Here is a 16,604-nt window from a genome sequence, read left to right on the forward strand (position 1 = left end):
GTTACCAGGGTTCCAAGGGTTAGATTATGACAGATTACATACATCAGGCTTCTATTCCCTTGACTATAGAACATTAATCACAGAAGTTACAGCCCATCGTATCTGTGCAGGCACTCCAAATGAGCAATTCACCTAATGCCACACCCTTGCCTCCTTCCTATAACGCTGTACATCCTCCCATGTCGTGCAAACTAATTCCCTCTTGAATGCCTCCCCCACGCTCTTGGGCAGTGCATTCCAGATCCTTATCACTCGCAACGTCAAAAAGTTTCTCCTCATGTCTTCATTGCTTCTTTTGCCAATTACCTTAAATCTGTGACCTCTTGTTCTCCATCCTTCCACCAGTAGAACAGTTTTTCCCTATCTACGCTGTCAAAACCCTTGGTGATTTTGAATATCTCTATCAATCTCCTCTCAACCTTCTCTTCTCCAAGGAAAACAGCTCCAGATTGTTCCATTTATCTAGTGACTGAAGTTCCTCATCCTTGGATCAATTCTCATGAATCTTTTCTGCACTTCCTGTCTAAAGTGTGGCGCCCAGAACTGAACACACTACTCAAGTTGAGGCTGAACCATTGTTTTGTACCCAGCTGAGGCCAAACCAATGTTTAATACGTGAAAAGTCATGATTTGATTGAGTCTTTTAAGATTTTGAAAGGAATTGATATGGTAAATAGAAAAAAAGCTTTCTGCTGGTGGAGGAGTCAAGGAAAAGGAACCAAGACCTTAAAATCAGAGCCAGGCCAGTGAAGAGAAAAGTTGGAAAATATCTCATGTGCAGTATGGTACAAGTATGGAAAACATTAGCAAAAAGCATTAGGTGCTAGCTCAATTAATACATTTAAATCTGAGATCAATAAATTTTTGTTAGACAAGGGTGTAAAAGGTTGTAAAAACAAGGAAGGTCGATGGAGTTGAGATACAGATCAACCATGAACTCATTGAACGGCAGAACAGGCTCAAGTGGCTGAATGGTCCACACCTGTTCCCCTATGTGAGTGATGCCCTTTTTATATTACTGAGCTGCTTCCATTGGAGTGGTATAGTGGTTCAGTAATTGCACCAGTTTCTATTAGTTTTAGTTTTACTGTGGGATAGATAAAGCAGAATTGGAAACCATACATAGATATGATTTACAATAAATAATAGCTACAATAATTTTTAATGTTATTTTCCACCTCACACCAGGAAAGAAAAAATTGAATAAATTTCTATTTCGTTTTGATGTGCATTCAATGTTATGCCAGCAAAAGCAGCATGCAATTTACACACTCTTGAGTTCTCTAATGAATGACCAAATAATCTGTTTCCAGTTGTACTGGTTGAGGAAGGAATATTGGCCTGGGCAGCAAGTACAGAAGATGAAAAATAAAGTATTTGCACTTAATCATAAAATATTCCCTTTTCACAGCTTAATCTGGTAAACTCCCTGCTCCGTTTCAAATAGTTCTCTGGAATCTTTTGCTTCTAATTGTGGAGGCAGAATAAGATCTTGATTTGATGGCACCTTCCTAAGCACTAGCACATGCTGCAGCTGTATAGAACCTTGATTAGGCCACACTTGGAATATTGCATGCAATTCTGGTTGCCACATTACCAGAAGGATATGGAGGCATTTGAGAGGGTGCATTGGAGTTTACCAGGATGCTGCCTGGTCTGGAGGTTATTAGCTATGAGGAGAGGTTGGAGAAACTCGGATTATTCTCACTAGAGCGACGGAGATTGAGGGGCGACTTGATAGAAGTTTACAAAATTATGAGTGGCATGGACAGAGTCAGAAGCTTTTTCCCAGGGTGGAAGAGTCAATTACTAGGGGACATAGATTTAAGGTGAGAGGAGAAATCTATAAAGGTGATGTGCGGGCAAGTTTTTTACGCAGAGGATAGTGAGTGTCTGGAATTTGCTGCCAGAGGAGGTGGTGGAAGCAGGTACGATAGTGGTGTTTAAGAGGCAGCTTGACAAATACATGAATAGGATGGGAATAGAGGGATACGGACCCCGGAAGCGCAAAATGTTTTAGTTGACGGGCAATATGATCAGCGCAGGCTTGGAGGGCCGAAGGGCCTGTTCCTGTGTTGTATTGTTCTTTGTTCTTTGTTCACTACACTGAAGCACCTGGTTATATGATAAAACCTTTAGTGTGACTTGAACTCTGATCCTTTTGACTGTTAGGATAGTGCGCCATTAACTGAGCTAAACTGACTCTGGAAACTGGCATGGTGGTTAAAATAAAAATTATGTAAAAATAAATTTACCAGTGCAATTATTTGCAAAACTGGACCAGTGTCTAAAGTGTACAGCATAAGGGATGTAACCTGAACTTATTTCTGATACTTAGTTTTTATTCTACATCATGATTATCCATGTCTTGATAATTGAGTTTAGTCAGCCATATATGGCACTGTCCAATTGAAAAGGTAACTATGATAATTAAAAATCATTGGTGTTCACAAGTTGTTTTACATTTAACTTGGCTATCCTTTAAATTAAATTTTAAAGTATAGTTCTTCATTTGACAGCAACCTTGTGTTGGTATAAACCTTTCAGCTACATTTTTTAGGTTTTTAAAACTATTAATCTGTGACGGTGATAGTATTTTAGATAACATCTGTGAATTTCAAAGATAGTAATATTTTGCTTTTCCTTTTTTTTTTAGCACTGACCAGTGTTGGTACAACATGCAGCGTGGCAGATGTAAACTGTTTGGATTCCTATAATTTTCCTCCGTTAGACAGTTTACACTCGAAGGGACCAACTACCCATGTGCCTGTTTTAATAGAAGAATCACTTGGTTTGCCTACAAATGGTGATACAGACTGTCTAAATTTATTCGAGACTGGATTCTACCATTCTGACTTAAGCCAGATAAGCATGTGCAACGATGAACCTGAAAGACCTACAAAGAGATTGAAAATGGGGATTGCTGTTCAAGAATCTTTTATCAATGACAATAACCTGGGTGTGGATTTCGAGAATCGCACACATCACATCACTAGTGCCAAAATGTCTGTTTCTGTTGCTGATTTTAGCAGCTTGTCTGGTAGTGAAGCAAATGGCTTCATCAATCCCCATGCACTACACCAGCACACAGCTCTCCAATCAGAGTGACTCCTGCATTGAAAATTCTTATGGAATGGTGGTATGCAGTAACAGTGGACTTGGTGGGTGAGCCATCAAGTTTGTTCAGTCATTCACTGGAAGTTTGAATTTTTTACTATGACATCAGTGATGTCTTTTTACTTATAGAACCTAATCTTGATTTCTCAAGAGTTAAATAGCCATTTATTTTCAGTCCCTAATAACATAGAAATTTCAGAGATTATGTTCACATAGCAGAGTTGGGGACTTAAATTTGAACTTTATGATGCAGTCTTGAACTCTCAAGCCTTTGCATCTCCTTTGTAGCCAGTAGACAAAGGAACCATTTCACCTCCTGACACCAACATTGGGAATCTGAAACAACAGAAATGGCTTCCATGAGTCCACACCACTGTTACAGTAGTGGGTACAGAGGAATACTAATGTTTACAGGTACCTAGCCTTGTCCCTGGCTAATGTAGCATTTTAGAAGTGAACTGTGCATATCAGTGCAAAGACCTGCATGAACAGAGCCTTCTCTCATTCATTGACTTAAAGCAGAGCACTTCAGTTTACAGTGCCGTGAGTGCATCCTTTAGAAGAAAATTGCTGGATGAAGTACAAGCAGGAGGAAGTCTACAGACATTCACTTGTCTAGCAAGAGTTGGGCATGGCTGCCATCTGTAAACGGGTTGCAACTACTGCCAGATTTCTGTGTGCTTAAAAATTCTTCAAGCTTTTATTGATTAGATTAAATATTGAATTTTGTGATAATTGTATATTGATGTTTATTTTTTTTAAAGACTTTAAAGATTGTATTATAGCGTATCTCAAATTGCGCAGTGCATTGTATATCTTATGAGATTTCCTGGGGCAGCTGAAACTGTTTTGACACAGCTTGGGACTTGCCACTTTTAAACATAATTCTAATTTGACAGCCTAGCCAAATTTCTTGCAGCAGTTCATTGTGTTCTGTATAAAATAATGTTTCCGTATCTTGCAGCATATAATATAGTGAAACCTTGATGAACCAGGTTGAAGCTGACTCCTTCGTAATGCATTCCAAGTTTTTAGTCTGTTGTAAATGTGATTCTGAAGATAAAGGTTTTGAAATAAAATACTTGTTAGACTGAAGCAAGGAGCAAATATTCAGTATTGGATTAAAGTAAATATTTCTGATCAGGGATATCTAGTATCCAATTTTACAAATCAACAGAGGTTAAATAGGTGCTTTTATGTGTAAAATTGTTGCTGAGAATTGTCAGCCACTGATTAAAATACCTTGGGAAGTCTCAACCTTATTAGAAGTAGGGAAAACTTAGCATCCTAAAATATATAAGTATATTTTACATATTTACAGTACATGCAGTGTTGTTTCATAGTATATCATTTTTATTATTCACATAGCTTTTCTTCCTAGAGTTTCTAATTTAAATTGTAGGCTATTAATATCTAAATTTGGGTCTGGGTCTCTGAATATGGCACTGTAAAAATGCAGCTATTAATATAAAAGCAAAAAACTGCAGATGCTGGAAATCCAAAACAAAAGCAGAAACAGAAATACCTGGAAAAACTCAGCAGGTCTGGCAGCATTGGCGGAGGAGAGCACAGTTGATGTTTCGAGTCCTCATGACCCTTCAACAGAACTTGAAGGGTCATGAGGACTCAAAACATCAACTGTGCTCTCCTCCGCCAATGCTGCCAGGCCTGCTGAGTTTTTCCAGGTATTTCTGTTTCTGTTTTTGTTTCAGCTATTAATATACCTAGATATTAGTCCCTGTCGGGTAGCTACTTTTACATTTATTTGTGATGTTAAAAATCCAGGGTTTTACTGTATTGTATTTGAGAAGAATTTTACTAATTTGTGTAAGTGGTGTGAAGGTGTTAAGGAGGCCAAGTAATTGGAATACACAACATGATGAACTGCTTTCATTTATTGTAAATATTTATATCCTGTCTGAAAAGAATATCTTTTCCTTTCCCCCACCCCATATTCTTCACAATCTCCTAAAGATGATTTTGTACAGAATTATCACAAAGGTTGGCCTAGTTGGCATTTTAAATGCGCAAGAGTGGGTACTGTGGTTTGAGACTGGGGTTGATTTTCTATGTAGATGAATATAACTGTACAGCCATAATCTAAAGATCTTTCAGTTTTTATACAGGAATCTTGTATGATAGACAAAGCTTTAGGTTCTGAAACAGTACAGAGTGGCATAAAGGTACAAGACACAGAAGTAACGGGTAGCCTTGGCTCTTGCCAGTATTGCGTGAAATTGTAATCCAAGTCATCAGCTTCTTGTAGCTGTGTTTATGTGCTGATCTATGCATTTGTCTTTTGTGGGTTTTTTTCTTAATGTTAATTGAACTAGTCATGTATTTGTGAAATGCTATACATATCCCTTCATTTATATATTTGAGTGTGACTGTGGATTTGCAAAGGCTAGTCTGTAGTAATGTTCACACAGATTTATGACTGATCACTCACATCAGTTGCACTTTCTGAAATTTTGAAAACCATTCCTAGTGCATTATAAATACAGAATTTAACTATGCATTCAGACTTTGTAAGTTCCCTTGGTAAACAGAAGTGTGTGATTTTATTACAGGGTTTAATTTAAAATTTCCTAGAACTGATTTGCTTGTGATTTTTAAAAAATAAAGAGCCACAAATCCTTATTGGGTATGTATTCTCTTGCCAATTGCATTGATTAACTCTTCTGACTGAATAATGCAGTAGCATATTTTGTTTGGTGGTTTTGCCAAATAGACTGAAATTTAAACTAGGTTTTTTAACCATAGTTAGATCTTTTATTGGTTACTTGCTATCAACTTACTTTTTTACATTTTTTCTGAATTGTGTTTGGCATGTGAAGCAAAATGCTCATTAGCATATATGCTAAACCGAGATCATTGAGATGTGTAAGATACTGGTAACTTACTAAAACCAAATACTTGTTGGGAACTGCTATTTTAGAATTTTGTAAGTTTCCTTTTCATGTTCATGTTAAGGAGGGCAATAATTTGAGAGAATGTAATTATGTACAAGTTCTGCATAAAGTAGACTTTTTTCCCAAATTTTCAGTTACAAGTGCCATGAAACATTGCTTTGTTTGTTCTTTCTAAATGAGAATCTCATCATTTAAACCGTTGGGATTTGGAAGGTCTTGCTGTTTATTGTTGAGCTTTGTTTAAAATGCTGGCCAAAGATGATTGTTTTCCATTTCCATGTTGAGAAGTCAGTTCATATACTAATTCATTTGGAAATGTAACAGGTGCTGTTATGAATATAGCAATACTTCACCCAAACGGAGATGATGCTTTTCTCACTAGCCTAAATGATTAGTTTCCTAACATATTGCTCCATTTATTTGAAGGTTGTACATGGTTGTTGGCTTAAGAATATCAAAGTCCATACAATTAGGTCATTTAAAATTGTGCAGTTTTCCTTATTGGCTAAGGATAAACATCTGTGCTGCAGTTGTTAAGTTTGGCAATATTTATTTTTAAGCAAAGTCTGCAGCGTGAATTAAAATTGCATATTGAAAGCAAAATAGCGACTAGTTGAAACTCTAACTACAATTGCAATTGTAACAAATCTGAAAAGAAGAGTGAGTTTGTAAAATGTGAAAAATGTAAACAACTTGGTATTGGTGATCAGTATAGACATGCTGACTAAAATGCTTTTGATAAAATAAAAACACCTGCAATACTGTTCTGAAGAAATGGTGCTACAGCTCCTCTTCTGCTGTATTGTTTCAGAGTTAGTAATAGAACTGCCAGTGGAAATATATGGGCTGATCAGTGACAATCAAGACAGCATTTAATTTTGAAGGTATACAAGGGGAACGCTCTAATGTTGCATTTGGTTTTAATATTTGTATATAAACATTGAAGGTTTTTGTTCAGCATTATTTTGTACTTATGTTGTATTTTGAATATGTGGTGTACACCATTCCAGAAATAAAAGGTCTGGAAGTCTCATCTTTATTTTGATTAAGTGTAACTTCAAAGTTGATATGAAAATCTCTTTATTTTAAAATTTACCCAAAGAGACAAAACGTCATGTCCTTAATTACATTTAAGAAGCCCAAGCAAAATTTTAAGTATCATGTTAAACACTACTCACTGCACCAATATTTGTTGATTATTATAATTTGTCTGAGCAAATGTACAGAAGAAAAATCTGTCTAATCTCCAGGCAATGATTAGGAACGATTAAGTGTAAAGTTTATTGCTACTATTGCGACTTGGCAGATTTTTACTAGCAGAGAACTTCATTGGAATTCTGGTTAATATTTCTTAGTCTTACGGTAACATGCTATCATTTCTTTCTCACAGCCAGAGCTGTGCTTTTACATATTTGAAGGCTTGCATGTAAAGGTTGTGATATTCTTAAACGCTGTATCCAAAAACCATTCATCCAGTTGCAAACCCGATTTAATTCTGTAATGGATAGATTTATTGTATGGTTAACAGTGCCAAGACAATATGTACAATTCTCAATGTTTCTGCACCAGAAAGACACTTTCTTTTTGTGAATAATGTTTACTTTTTTGTATTACTGATTCTTGTTGGAACATGTATGTACGATGAGAAATTAATTTTTTAAAAACTTTTTTTGGTAATGATCAGTGCTCTGTTTGGTTATGGAACAACACACATACGGTGTGGATGCTTGTGCCCATCAGTTAATCAGGTGCCTTGGGCACCTCCGCACTACTAAACACTGATTCTTATCCTGGTTCTCCAATTTTGGGAGCTGGGGATTGGGTTAGTTTCCCTGAATGTTTTTCTGGTATCTGATTTTACATTTTTGTAGTTCGAGGATAACGGTAGCCAAGCACCTATCGAGAATAAGAACTCTTAAAGCACAAATAACTGCACTTAAGGCTAGTACGTTTTAAATGTTCTTGGTTCTCTTGATAAAGGCCTTACAAAATTTATCAGTACTGTTGCAGATCTGTTCCCACTTTTTGATGGCACTTTACAGAAGGCACTTAAGCTAACATCCTGGATTGTGGATCTTTTCATCCTGTTCCATTATTGTGCTTAGATCATATTAATAACCTAAAAACTAAACTACTTGGGATGAACTTTGATGCCAAATCATTCTTTGTTCATCAAGTTAAGAGCCTGCTGAAGGCTCAGAACCGCAGGATGCTTTAGGGTGGTTGGTTTGAAGGCATGACCTCCTGACACAAGTTGTCCAGCTTACATGCCAAGACTGGAAAGCAATCCTCTTTGAGTTCTGATGGGAAATAATGTGCAGCAGTGGTAGAACCACTGACAATGGTGAATCCAAACCTACTAGAGGGCCTTGGGGTTTTCTTTGGGAGATCCATCTCATGTTCCAATAAGAGGAACTGGTACAAGGTATTTTTTCAAAATCTGACTCCTAAAATATGTGGATAATCTATTTGGGCTGCCCAAGGAGCTTTGTGCTGTGACTCCCTGTAGTTGAAATGAATGGCCTGCTTAACTTTGCTCTATAATCATTTACAACATTCAGAAGAGACTCCTATTATTGTATGCCTTTCAGAAATATTCTATTGTATGCTGGATTTAGAACTACTTGAACCAACTGTTACAAATAGTGCATTCAGCCTGAAATTAATCAGGCAGGTTGTGCTATATGTGCACTGCAACATTATTCCTAAAGGAAGCTTGTTTTTAATATGGCCATTTTTATTTTTAAAGATTCAGGTTTCTGGTAAATTTTGATCTTGATTGGAGCTGAAAGCAGTTTTTAAGGTTTGATACTGGTACTAGTGTTTTCTTAAGCCTCAGCTTATACCAATGTGGGAGTAGGCTGTGACTAGACTGTTTGAAACCATGACATCTAGCTTCAAATGGCAAACACTGGCATATAACCAGAAATGGAAGATGCAAAATGTGGTGATTCAGGGAGGGTGAGATATTGATGTTTTTGCATGCCAGGGTCAAAAATGGATTGCAGGTTGTAGTTTAGACACTTTTTCATTTGTGTTTGATGACAAATAGTTCCATTCCTGCCTGACAAGGGAGTTCCTGTTCAGGGCATGTGAACCTGGGGTATTTTGAAGTCTGTTCATCTGTGATCATGTTAATCTAAAGGCAACTTTGCCAACCAATAAGAAAGGACCCCACTGTGATTTCTTTACTGAACAATCTAAGATGCCTTGGCAGTGTCAATATTTTGCTAGTCTGGAAAGCTTTGCCATTCTTGCAACCACTAATATCCTGAACATCAAGACAGTCGTGGATAAGGAAAAATATTTGGCTCACAACTTTTATTCTTTCACGGGATGTGGGCATCACTGGCTAGGCCAGCATTAATTGCCCATCCCTAATTACCCTTGAGAGGGTGGTGGTGCTCTGCCCTCTTGAACTGCTGCAGTCCATGTGATGTAGGTACACCCATGGTGCAATTAGGGAGGGAGTTAGAAATTTGTTCTGAATTACTATCAGCTTTCTGTTGGTTTTCAGGTGATAAACAATAGGGTTTGGCAGTTGCATCTACCGACTCTGAAGTGCTGGTCAAAGACGGTACCTGCATGATCCTCTGCATTTAAATGGAGACTGAAGAACTCAGAATCACAGAATTTTAACGGCACAGAAGGAGGCCATTCGACCTGTCGTGTCTGCACCAATTCTCCAAATGAGTATTATGACCTAATACTATTGCCCTGCCTTTTCCCCGTACCCCTGCATATTGTTTCTATTCAAATAATCTAATGCCCTCTTGATTGAACCTGCCTCCACATTTCCAGGCGGTGCATTCCAGACCTGAACCACTCGTGTGAAAAAGTTTTTTCTCATGTCACATTTGCTGCTTTTGCAAATCATTTGAAATCTGAGCCCTCTCTTTCTTGATCCTTTTACGAGCGGGAACAGCTGCTCCCTATCTACTCTGTCCAGCCCCCTCAAATCTCCTCTTAGCTGCCTCCTCTCCAAGGAGAACAGTCCCAACCTTAAATCTATCCTCATAGCTCAAGTTCCTCAACCCTGGAACTATTGTAAACCTCTTCTGCACTCTAATGTGTTCACATCTTTCCTATAATGTGTACACAATATTCCAGCTGAGGTCTAACAAGTGTCATGTAAATTCAGCATAACCGCCTTGCTCTTGTACCCTATGCCTTTATTAATAAAGCCCAGGACACAATATGCTTTATTAACTGCTCTCTCCATCTGTCCTGCCACCTTCAATGATCTATGCACAAATCCACCTAAATCTTTCTGCTCCTGCACCCGCTTCAAAATTTCACCCCTTATTTTATATTATCTGCCCATGCTCTTCCTACCAAAATGCATCACCTCACACTTTTCTGCATTGAACTTCATCTTCCAACCATATGCCCACTCCACCAACTTGTCTATGTCCTCTTGAAGTTCTACACCGCTGTCCTCACAGTTTACAACATTCCCAAGCTATGGATCATCCACAAACTTTGGAATTGTCCCCTGCACACCAAGAACTAGATCATTAATATATAATAGGAAAAGCAAGGGTCCCAATACCAACCCCTGGGAACTCCACTACAAACCTTCCTCCACCCTGAAAAATATCCATTAACCATTACTCTCTGCTTCCTAGTTTCCAGCCAATTTTGTATCCATGTTGCTACTGTCCCTTTTATTCCATGAGCAGTAACGTTTCTCACAAGTCTGTTGTGTGGCACTGTCAAATGCCTTTTGAAAGGCCATGTGCGCCACATCAACAGCATTACCCTCATCGACCTTTTTCTGTTAGCTCTTCAAAAAAAAACTTCAAGTTAGTTAAACACAATTTCCCCTTTAGAAATCTATGCTGGCTCTTCCTTATCAACCTATACTTTTACCCACCCCTGAAGTTAAACTGCCTGGTCCATAATTGCTGGGCTTATCCTTACAAGCTGCAGCATTTTGTCTCTATAACCAAGAGAAACATTCATTGTTGTTATCAGGAAACTTTAACAAGTGTCTCTTTTGTATTAATACTAAAGCAAAATATGGCAGATGTTGGAAATCTGAAATAAAAACAGACAATGCTGGCAGTACTCAGTAGGTCAAGCAGCATCTGTGGAAACAAACAGTTAACCATTTGAATCACTGAAATAAAAGCAAAAAACTCAGATGCTGGAAATCCAAAACAAAAACAAAAATACCTGGAAAAACTCAGCAGCATCTGCGGAGAGGAACACAGTTAACATTTCGAGTCCGAATGACCCTTCAACAGAGCTAAGTAAAAATAGAAGAGAAGTGAAATATAAGCTGGTTTAAGGAGGGGTGGGACAAGTAGAGCTGGATAGAAGGCCAGTGATGGATGGAGATAACCAAAAGATGTCATAGACAAAAGGACAAAGAGGTGTTGAGGGTGGTGATGTTATGTAAGGAATGTGCTAATTAAGAGTCGAAAGCCCTAGTGGGGGTGGGGTGAAGGAATCAAAAAAAGCTAAAGGGTAGAGATAAAACAATGGATGGAAATATATTTAAAAATAATGGAAATAGGTGGGAAAAGAAAAATCTATATAAATTATTGGGGGGAAAAAGGGGGTGGAGGAGAGAGTTCATGATCTAAAATTGTTGAACTCAATATTCCGTCAGGAAGGCTGTAAAGTGACTAGTTGGAAGATGAGGTGCTGTTCCTCCAGTTTGCGTTGAGCTTCACTGGAACAATGCAGCAGGCCAAGGATGGACGTGTGGGCAATAGAGCAGGGTGGAGTGTTGAAATGGCAAGCGACAGGGAACTCTGGGTCATGCTTGCGGACAGACCGAAGGTGTTCTGCAAAGTGGTCACCCAGTCAGCGTTTGGTCTCTCCAATATAGAGGAAACCACTGCAGTTTCTGCCCTAGAGTTTTTAGCTGCAGGCATAAATCTGAAGATTCTTCATGCAGGATTTGGAGGGCCTTTAAGGAAGCAGATTCACAACATTCTCCAGATAGACAATTATACTCGTGACCACTCCTTGAAGCTTTTGGTGCTCTGCCCAGGAGCTGAAATGTTCATGACCGATGTTACACCGCTGAAATTGTCCTAACTAGATCTTGGAAATCCCATGAAAGTGCCATGTTCAAAGTATCTATTGCAGCATTGTTAGCTGCAATTCTTGCAATCACTAATATTATTAGCTCTTCCTAGCATTTTGCCATTGCAGAATATTATTCTCAACTGGGTGCTCAACAAGTCCTGCAATGCGTCCATTACCTTGGCCATTTGTAAAATTTGGGAGTGACGGATTTGGCTGTGGCAATCCCTTTAAAGGCAGAGGACAGGCACAGCCCCACTCAGCAGGGTGGAGATGCTGAACCTTGTGAATCTCAAACCAGGTGGCACCGCTAACAACCAGCATGAGATATATGCCCATCTTTGAGTTACCTGAGGCACTGTGGAGTCATGTGGTAAGAATTGAGGAGCCAATCAATCTCATAGGCTCCATAATAGCTCAGTGCTTTGAGTACATGAGTATATCCATTGAGTGAATGTGAATCTTGTGGAGAGCCATATAGACATCACAGAGTAAATGTGAGAATAGCGTGCTGACATGCAGAGGGTTCACAGCAAGCTCAGCAGCTAGTCAGTGGCACACATGGAGCAGAGAGGCATGGAGTGGATGCCAGCGCTGCTCCACCCCTCCGACGATCAACAGTGCCACAAAGTGACTGAGGTCACAAGAAATGGTAGTAAGGGGGGCCACTCCCCACTGGTTCAGTTATCAGCATCTGCCTCCATGGCTTCCCTAATAGGCGAAGCATCTGAAGAGTCAAGCCCTGTGCTGATATTCCAGAGAATGGTAAATGAGGGCTGACATAGTGAGTGAATGTACTGTTGAAGAGTGTATGTATCAGAAACTGGGGCCAATTTTAACAGCCCCTTCATTGTGAAGAGATGTGCTTCTCAGTTTAATGTTAAGTGACTTATAAGTCAGGCATGGACTAATAAGGGGGGTTGATCATAAAAGGGTCTGCAGCTTAAGTGGCAGCCTGTCCTCTCTCTTTGGCTAATCTTACTGAGCCGCCAGCAATGGACCATGACTTTCTGCCCTTGTCTTCTTAACACTGATTCTTCCCTCTCCAAAGTTCCTCTGCACAGTAGGGGCAATCTCAGTCTTTCAGGCTGATGGCTGTCATCTACCTCTGCCCCAACACCATTGAATGCTCCCTGCATTAACAGCACCTCCTCTCTCCTGATGTGTTGTCGATATTGCCTCCATCTTGTCACCCCCTCACCCCCCGACCCACTTAAGATCACACTCTGCCTCCAGAGCAAATTGCTAATGAGGTCAGTAGTGACTTTAAGTGGCCAACATAACACATCAGGCAGGCTCCCACAGCCTCCTCCTATTGTACCAAATGAAAATTTTAATGTGCCAGTCATGCATTAGGAAACTGGCACACTGACCCGGGCAGATTTCCGCAGCCACCTGCCCCTGAATCTGCCCTCTGCAGCCTTTAAAGAGCAAATCCATATAAGAATGTGTTCTGTTACAAACAGTGTTCCCCTTGAAGAAATTGTTGACCCAATTACAAAATTTGTAGCCCATCACAATTCAATCTCAATGAAACATCTGTTTTAGGTTCAACACCTGGACTGCTACACAACCCCTACCAGAAGTGCAGATGATGCACAAATAAGAGTAGAGACTACGCAAAAGGGTCTATTCCCATTTTTCTCAGAAACAGTACTAATGGAATGCAATGAAGATAAAAAATCAGCTCTACAGAATCACACCTAGTTTAGTTTACACCATCTCACCAGGTTCTGTTGTTGCAATGGATGTCTAGCAGAAGCCAAGAAAGAAGCCTAATCATTTAATAAACTTTCATGCAACTCCTAACATACAATTTAGAGTGGCACAGCTGGATGTATAGGAGCTGACTGCCACCCCACCTGCCCATCCATCCACCTGCCCTCCTTTGCAGTCACAGCTCTGGGAATTAGCCAAGAATTTTTTTTAAAAACCAGTCATCAAAATAAAATGAATCAACTTGACCACTTTGAGTTAGTTTAAGTCAAATTGTACTTGCACTATTCGCTACATGTTAATACAAAGGAGTAGTTAATTTGTTTATGCAAAAGTTACATGCGTTTCAAGAGGGGGCTATTCCTCTCTCATCCAAATAACAATGTAACTCTTATTAAAAAGCTGTTCGTAAAGAAATAATTGGAAAATTTAGCATCAATGAATAAAATGTGAAAATCCACGCTGCTTGGGATGAAGCTCCTGATGTCACTCATGTCCTGGTTTTTCAAAGTACTACAGTGTAGTAATTAGAAAAGAGCTCTTCTCCCTTCTCTATGTCTCTAAGTGCCACAAGCACCACACAGCGCAAAGGCCTGTAATGCATAAGAAACGGAAACCTTAAAAACCAGAAGCAGATGAAACATTTAAATCGTGAGCACCACAAAGCATCATATAAATATATGTGCAGCAGGAAGCTATTTCAATGCACTGGGCCTGTTCTAGCTCCAGATATATTTATTTTATCTGTTTTCCTGGTCTTTCTCTATATCTTGTCTTCATGTGCATATCCAACTCGCCCTTAAACAATGATGGAATTGGCTTAAATATTAATGTATTCCCTATTGTAAACATTTTGCAGGAAAAAATACTTCTTCCAATCTCCCTCTTTATGCTTTAGCACTAATCCAAGATTTACACCCATGTTACTGATTCACCAATCAGTGGAAATAATCTTTCATTATTTATCCTCCGAAATCCTTCATAATTCCAAACACTTCAATTAGGTCTTAATGTATAATACATTTTATACTACAGTGAATAAATCCTTAGGTTTTAAAGTCTTCCCTCATGATTATACCCTCTCACTACCATTTTTCTATTGAATCCCTGTTAATCTTTTTCAATGGTTCCAATATCCTTAACTCTATACTTTTGTATTCATAAAGCTCAGAGTCCCATTAGCCTTTTTGTGGCCTTTTTTTCCAACTTGTCAGCTTTTAAAAGTTCTGTATTTTCTGTATCTTTAGATTTCTATGTTCTTCCATTCAATTGAGAATTGCACTATTTAGGATATATTTGTGTTCTTATTCACAGACTGTACTACTTGACTATTATCTCTGGTTGAATTGGATTTGCCATATATTTATCCATTCTGCTGGCCTGTCTAGGTTCTACTGTAGTCTCTTTAGTCTTCCTCATGGTTTTTGGAGTCCCTTAATTTGGTATCATGAGCAAACTTTGATATTGTTCTCTCTATACCCAGGTCCAAATCATTTATGCATACAGAGAATAACAAAAGTCTCAACACAGACCCTGGGCTTTGTCAGTAGCTCCAACTCTATATTCATTTGCTCCAACTCTTTATTCTTCCATCCATGTCACTACTTTAGCTTTGACAGAACACCAATTATGTTTGCAACAAACTTCTTCAAAACTTATTTGGAAGTCTAAATATGTCACACCCAATGCATTCCCTTTGTCCATCCAGTCAGTAATTTTCTTGAAGAATTTGATTCTGAGTCAAGTATGATCTGTCCTTTAGGGAAAAGTCAGCATGGTTTCATCAAGGGGAGGTCATGCCTGACAAATCTGTTAGAATTCTTTGAGGAGGTAATGAGCAGGTTAGACATAGGAGAGCCATTGGAGGTTATCTACTTCCAGAAGGCCTTTGACAAGGTGCCGCACAGGAGGCTGCTCAATAAGATAAGAGCCCATGGTGTTAGAGGCAAGGTACTAGCATGGATAGAAGATTGGCTGTCTGGCAGGAGGCAGAGAATGGGGATAAGGGGGTCCTTCTCAGGATGGTGGCCAGTGACTAGTGGAGTTCTGCAGGGGTCAGTGTTGGGACCACAACTTTTCAATTTATACATTAATGATCTAGATGAAGGAACTGAGGGCATTCTGACTAAATTTGCAGATGATACAAAGATAGGTGGAGGGACAGGTAGCATTGAGGAGGTGGGGAGGCTGCAGAAGGACTTAGACAGGTTAGGAGAATGGGCAGAGAAGTGGCAGATGGAATACAATGTGGGGAAGTGTGAGGTCATGCACTCTGGTAGAATAGAGGCATAGACTATTTTCTAAATGGGGAGAGAATTCAGAAATCTGGAGTGCAAAGGGACTTGGGATTCCTAGTCCAGGATTCTCTTAAGGTTAACTTGCATGTTGAGTCGGTAGTTAGGAAGGCAAATGCAATGTTGGTATTTATTTCGAGAGGACTAGAATATAAAAGCAGGGATGTGCCGCTGAAGCTTTATAAGGCTCTGGTCAGACCACATTTAGAATATTGCGAGCAAGTTTGGGCACTGTATCTCAGGAAGGATGTGCTGGCCCTGGAGAGGGTCCAGAGGAAGTTCACAAGAATGATCCCAGGAATGAAAGGCTTAACATACGAGGAATGTTTGAGGACTCTGGGTCTATAATCGATGGAGTTTAGAAGGATGAGGGGGGATCTGATTGAAAATTACAGAATACTGAAAGGCCTGGATAGAGTGGACATGGGGAAGATGTTTCCATTAGCACAGCCTCAGAGTAAAGGGAAGACCCTTTAGAACAGAGATGAGGAGAAACTTCTTTAGCCAGAGAGTGGTGAATCTATGG

At 39.3% G+C, this 16,604-nt stretch overlaps 2 protein-coding genes across 7 annotated transcripts in view; one reads left to right on the plus strand and one right to left on the minus strand.

Annotated features, from left to right (window-relative positions):
• Positions 1-4,210, plus strand: part of LOC121283059 (mesoderm induction early response protein 3-like) — a 61,499-nt gene extending 57,289 nt beyond the window's left edge. For all 4 annotated transcript variants that reach the window (XM_041197075.1, XM_041197064.1, XM_041197093.1 and 1 more), the window contains one exon: positions 2,657-4,210. In XM_041197075.1, coding sequence (XP_041053009.1) covers positions 2,657-3,108 — 452 coding nt within the window. In that variant the 3' untranslated portion in view covers positions 3,109-4,210. The remainder of the gene's footprint in view (positions 1-2,656) is intronic.
• Positions 4,211-7,372: 3,162 nt separating this feature from the next.
• The window catches only part of setd9 (SET domain containing 9), a 33,934-nt gene continuing 24,702 nt past the window's right edge, over positions 7,373-16,604 (minus strand). For 2 of the 3 annotated variants that reach the window (XM_041193348.1, XM_041193330.1), the window contains one exon: positions 14,043-14,377. In XM_041193348.1, coding sequence (XP_041049282.1) covers positions 14,290-14,377 — 88 coding nt within the window. In that variant the 3' untranslated portion in view covers positions 14,043-14,289. Of the gene's footprint in view, positions 7,525-14,042; positions 14,378-16,604 lie in introns of those variants that run through there. The other variant, XM_041193339.1, reaches the window with a different exon arrangement.

This window comes from Carcharodon carcharias, chromosome 1, assembly GCF_017639515.1.
Source record: "Carcharodon carcharias isolate sCarCar2 chromosome 1, sCarCar2.pri, whole genome shotgun sequence".
Lineage (NCBI taxonomy): Eukaryota > Metazoa > Chordata > Chondrichthyes > Lamniformes > Lamnidae > Carcharodon > Carcharodon carcharias.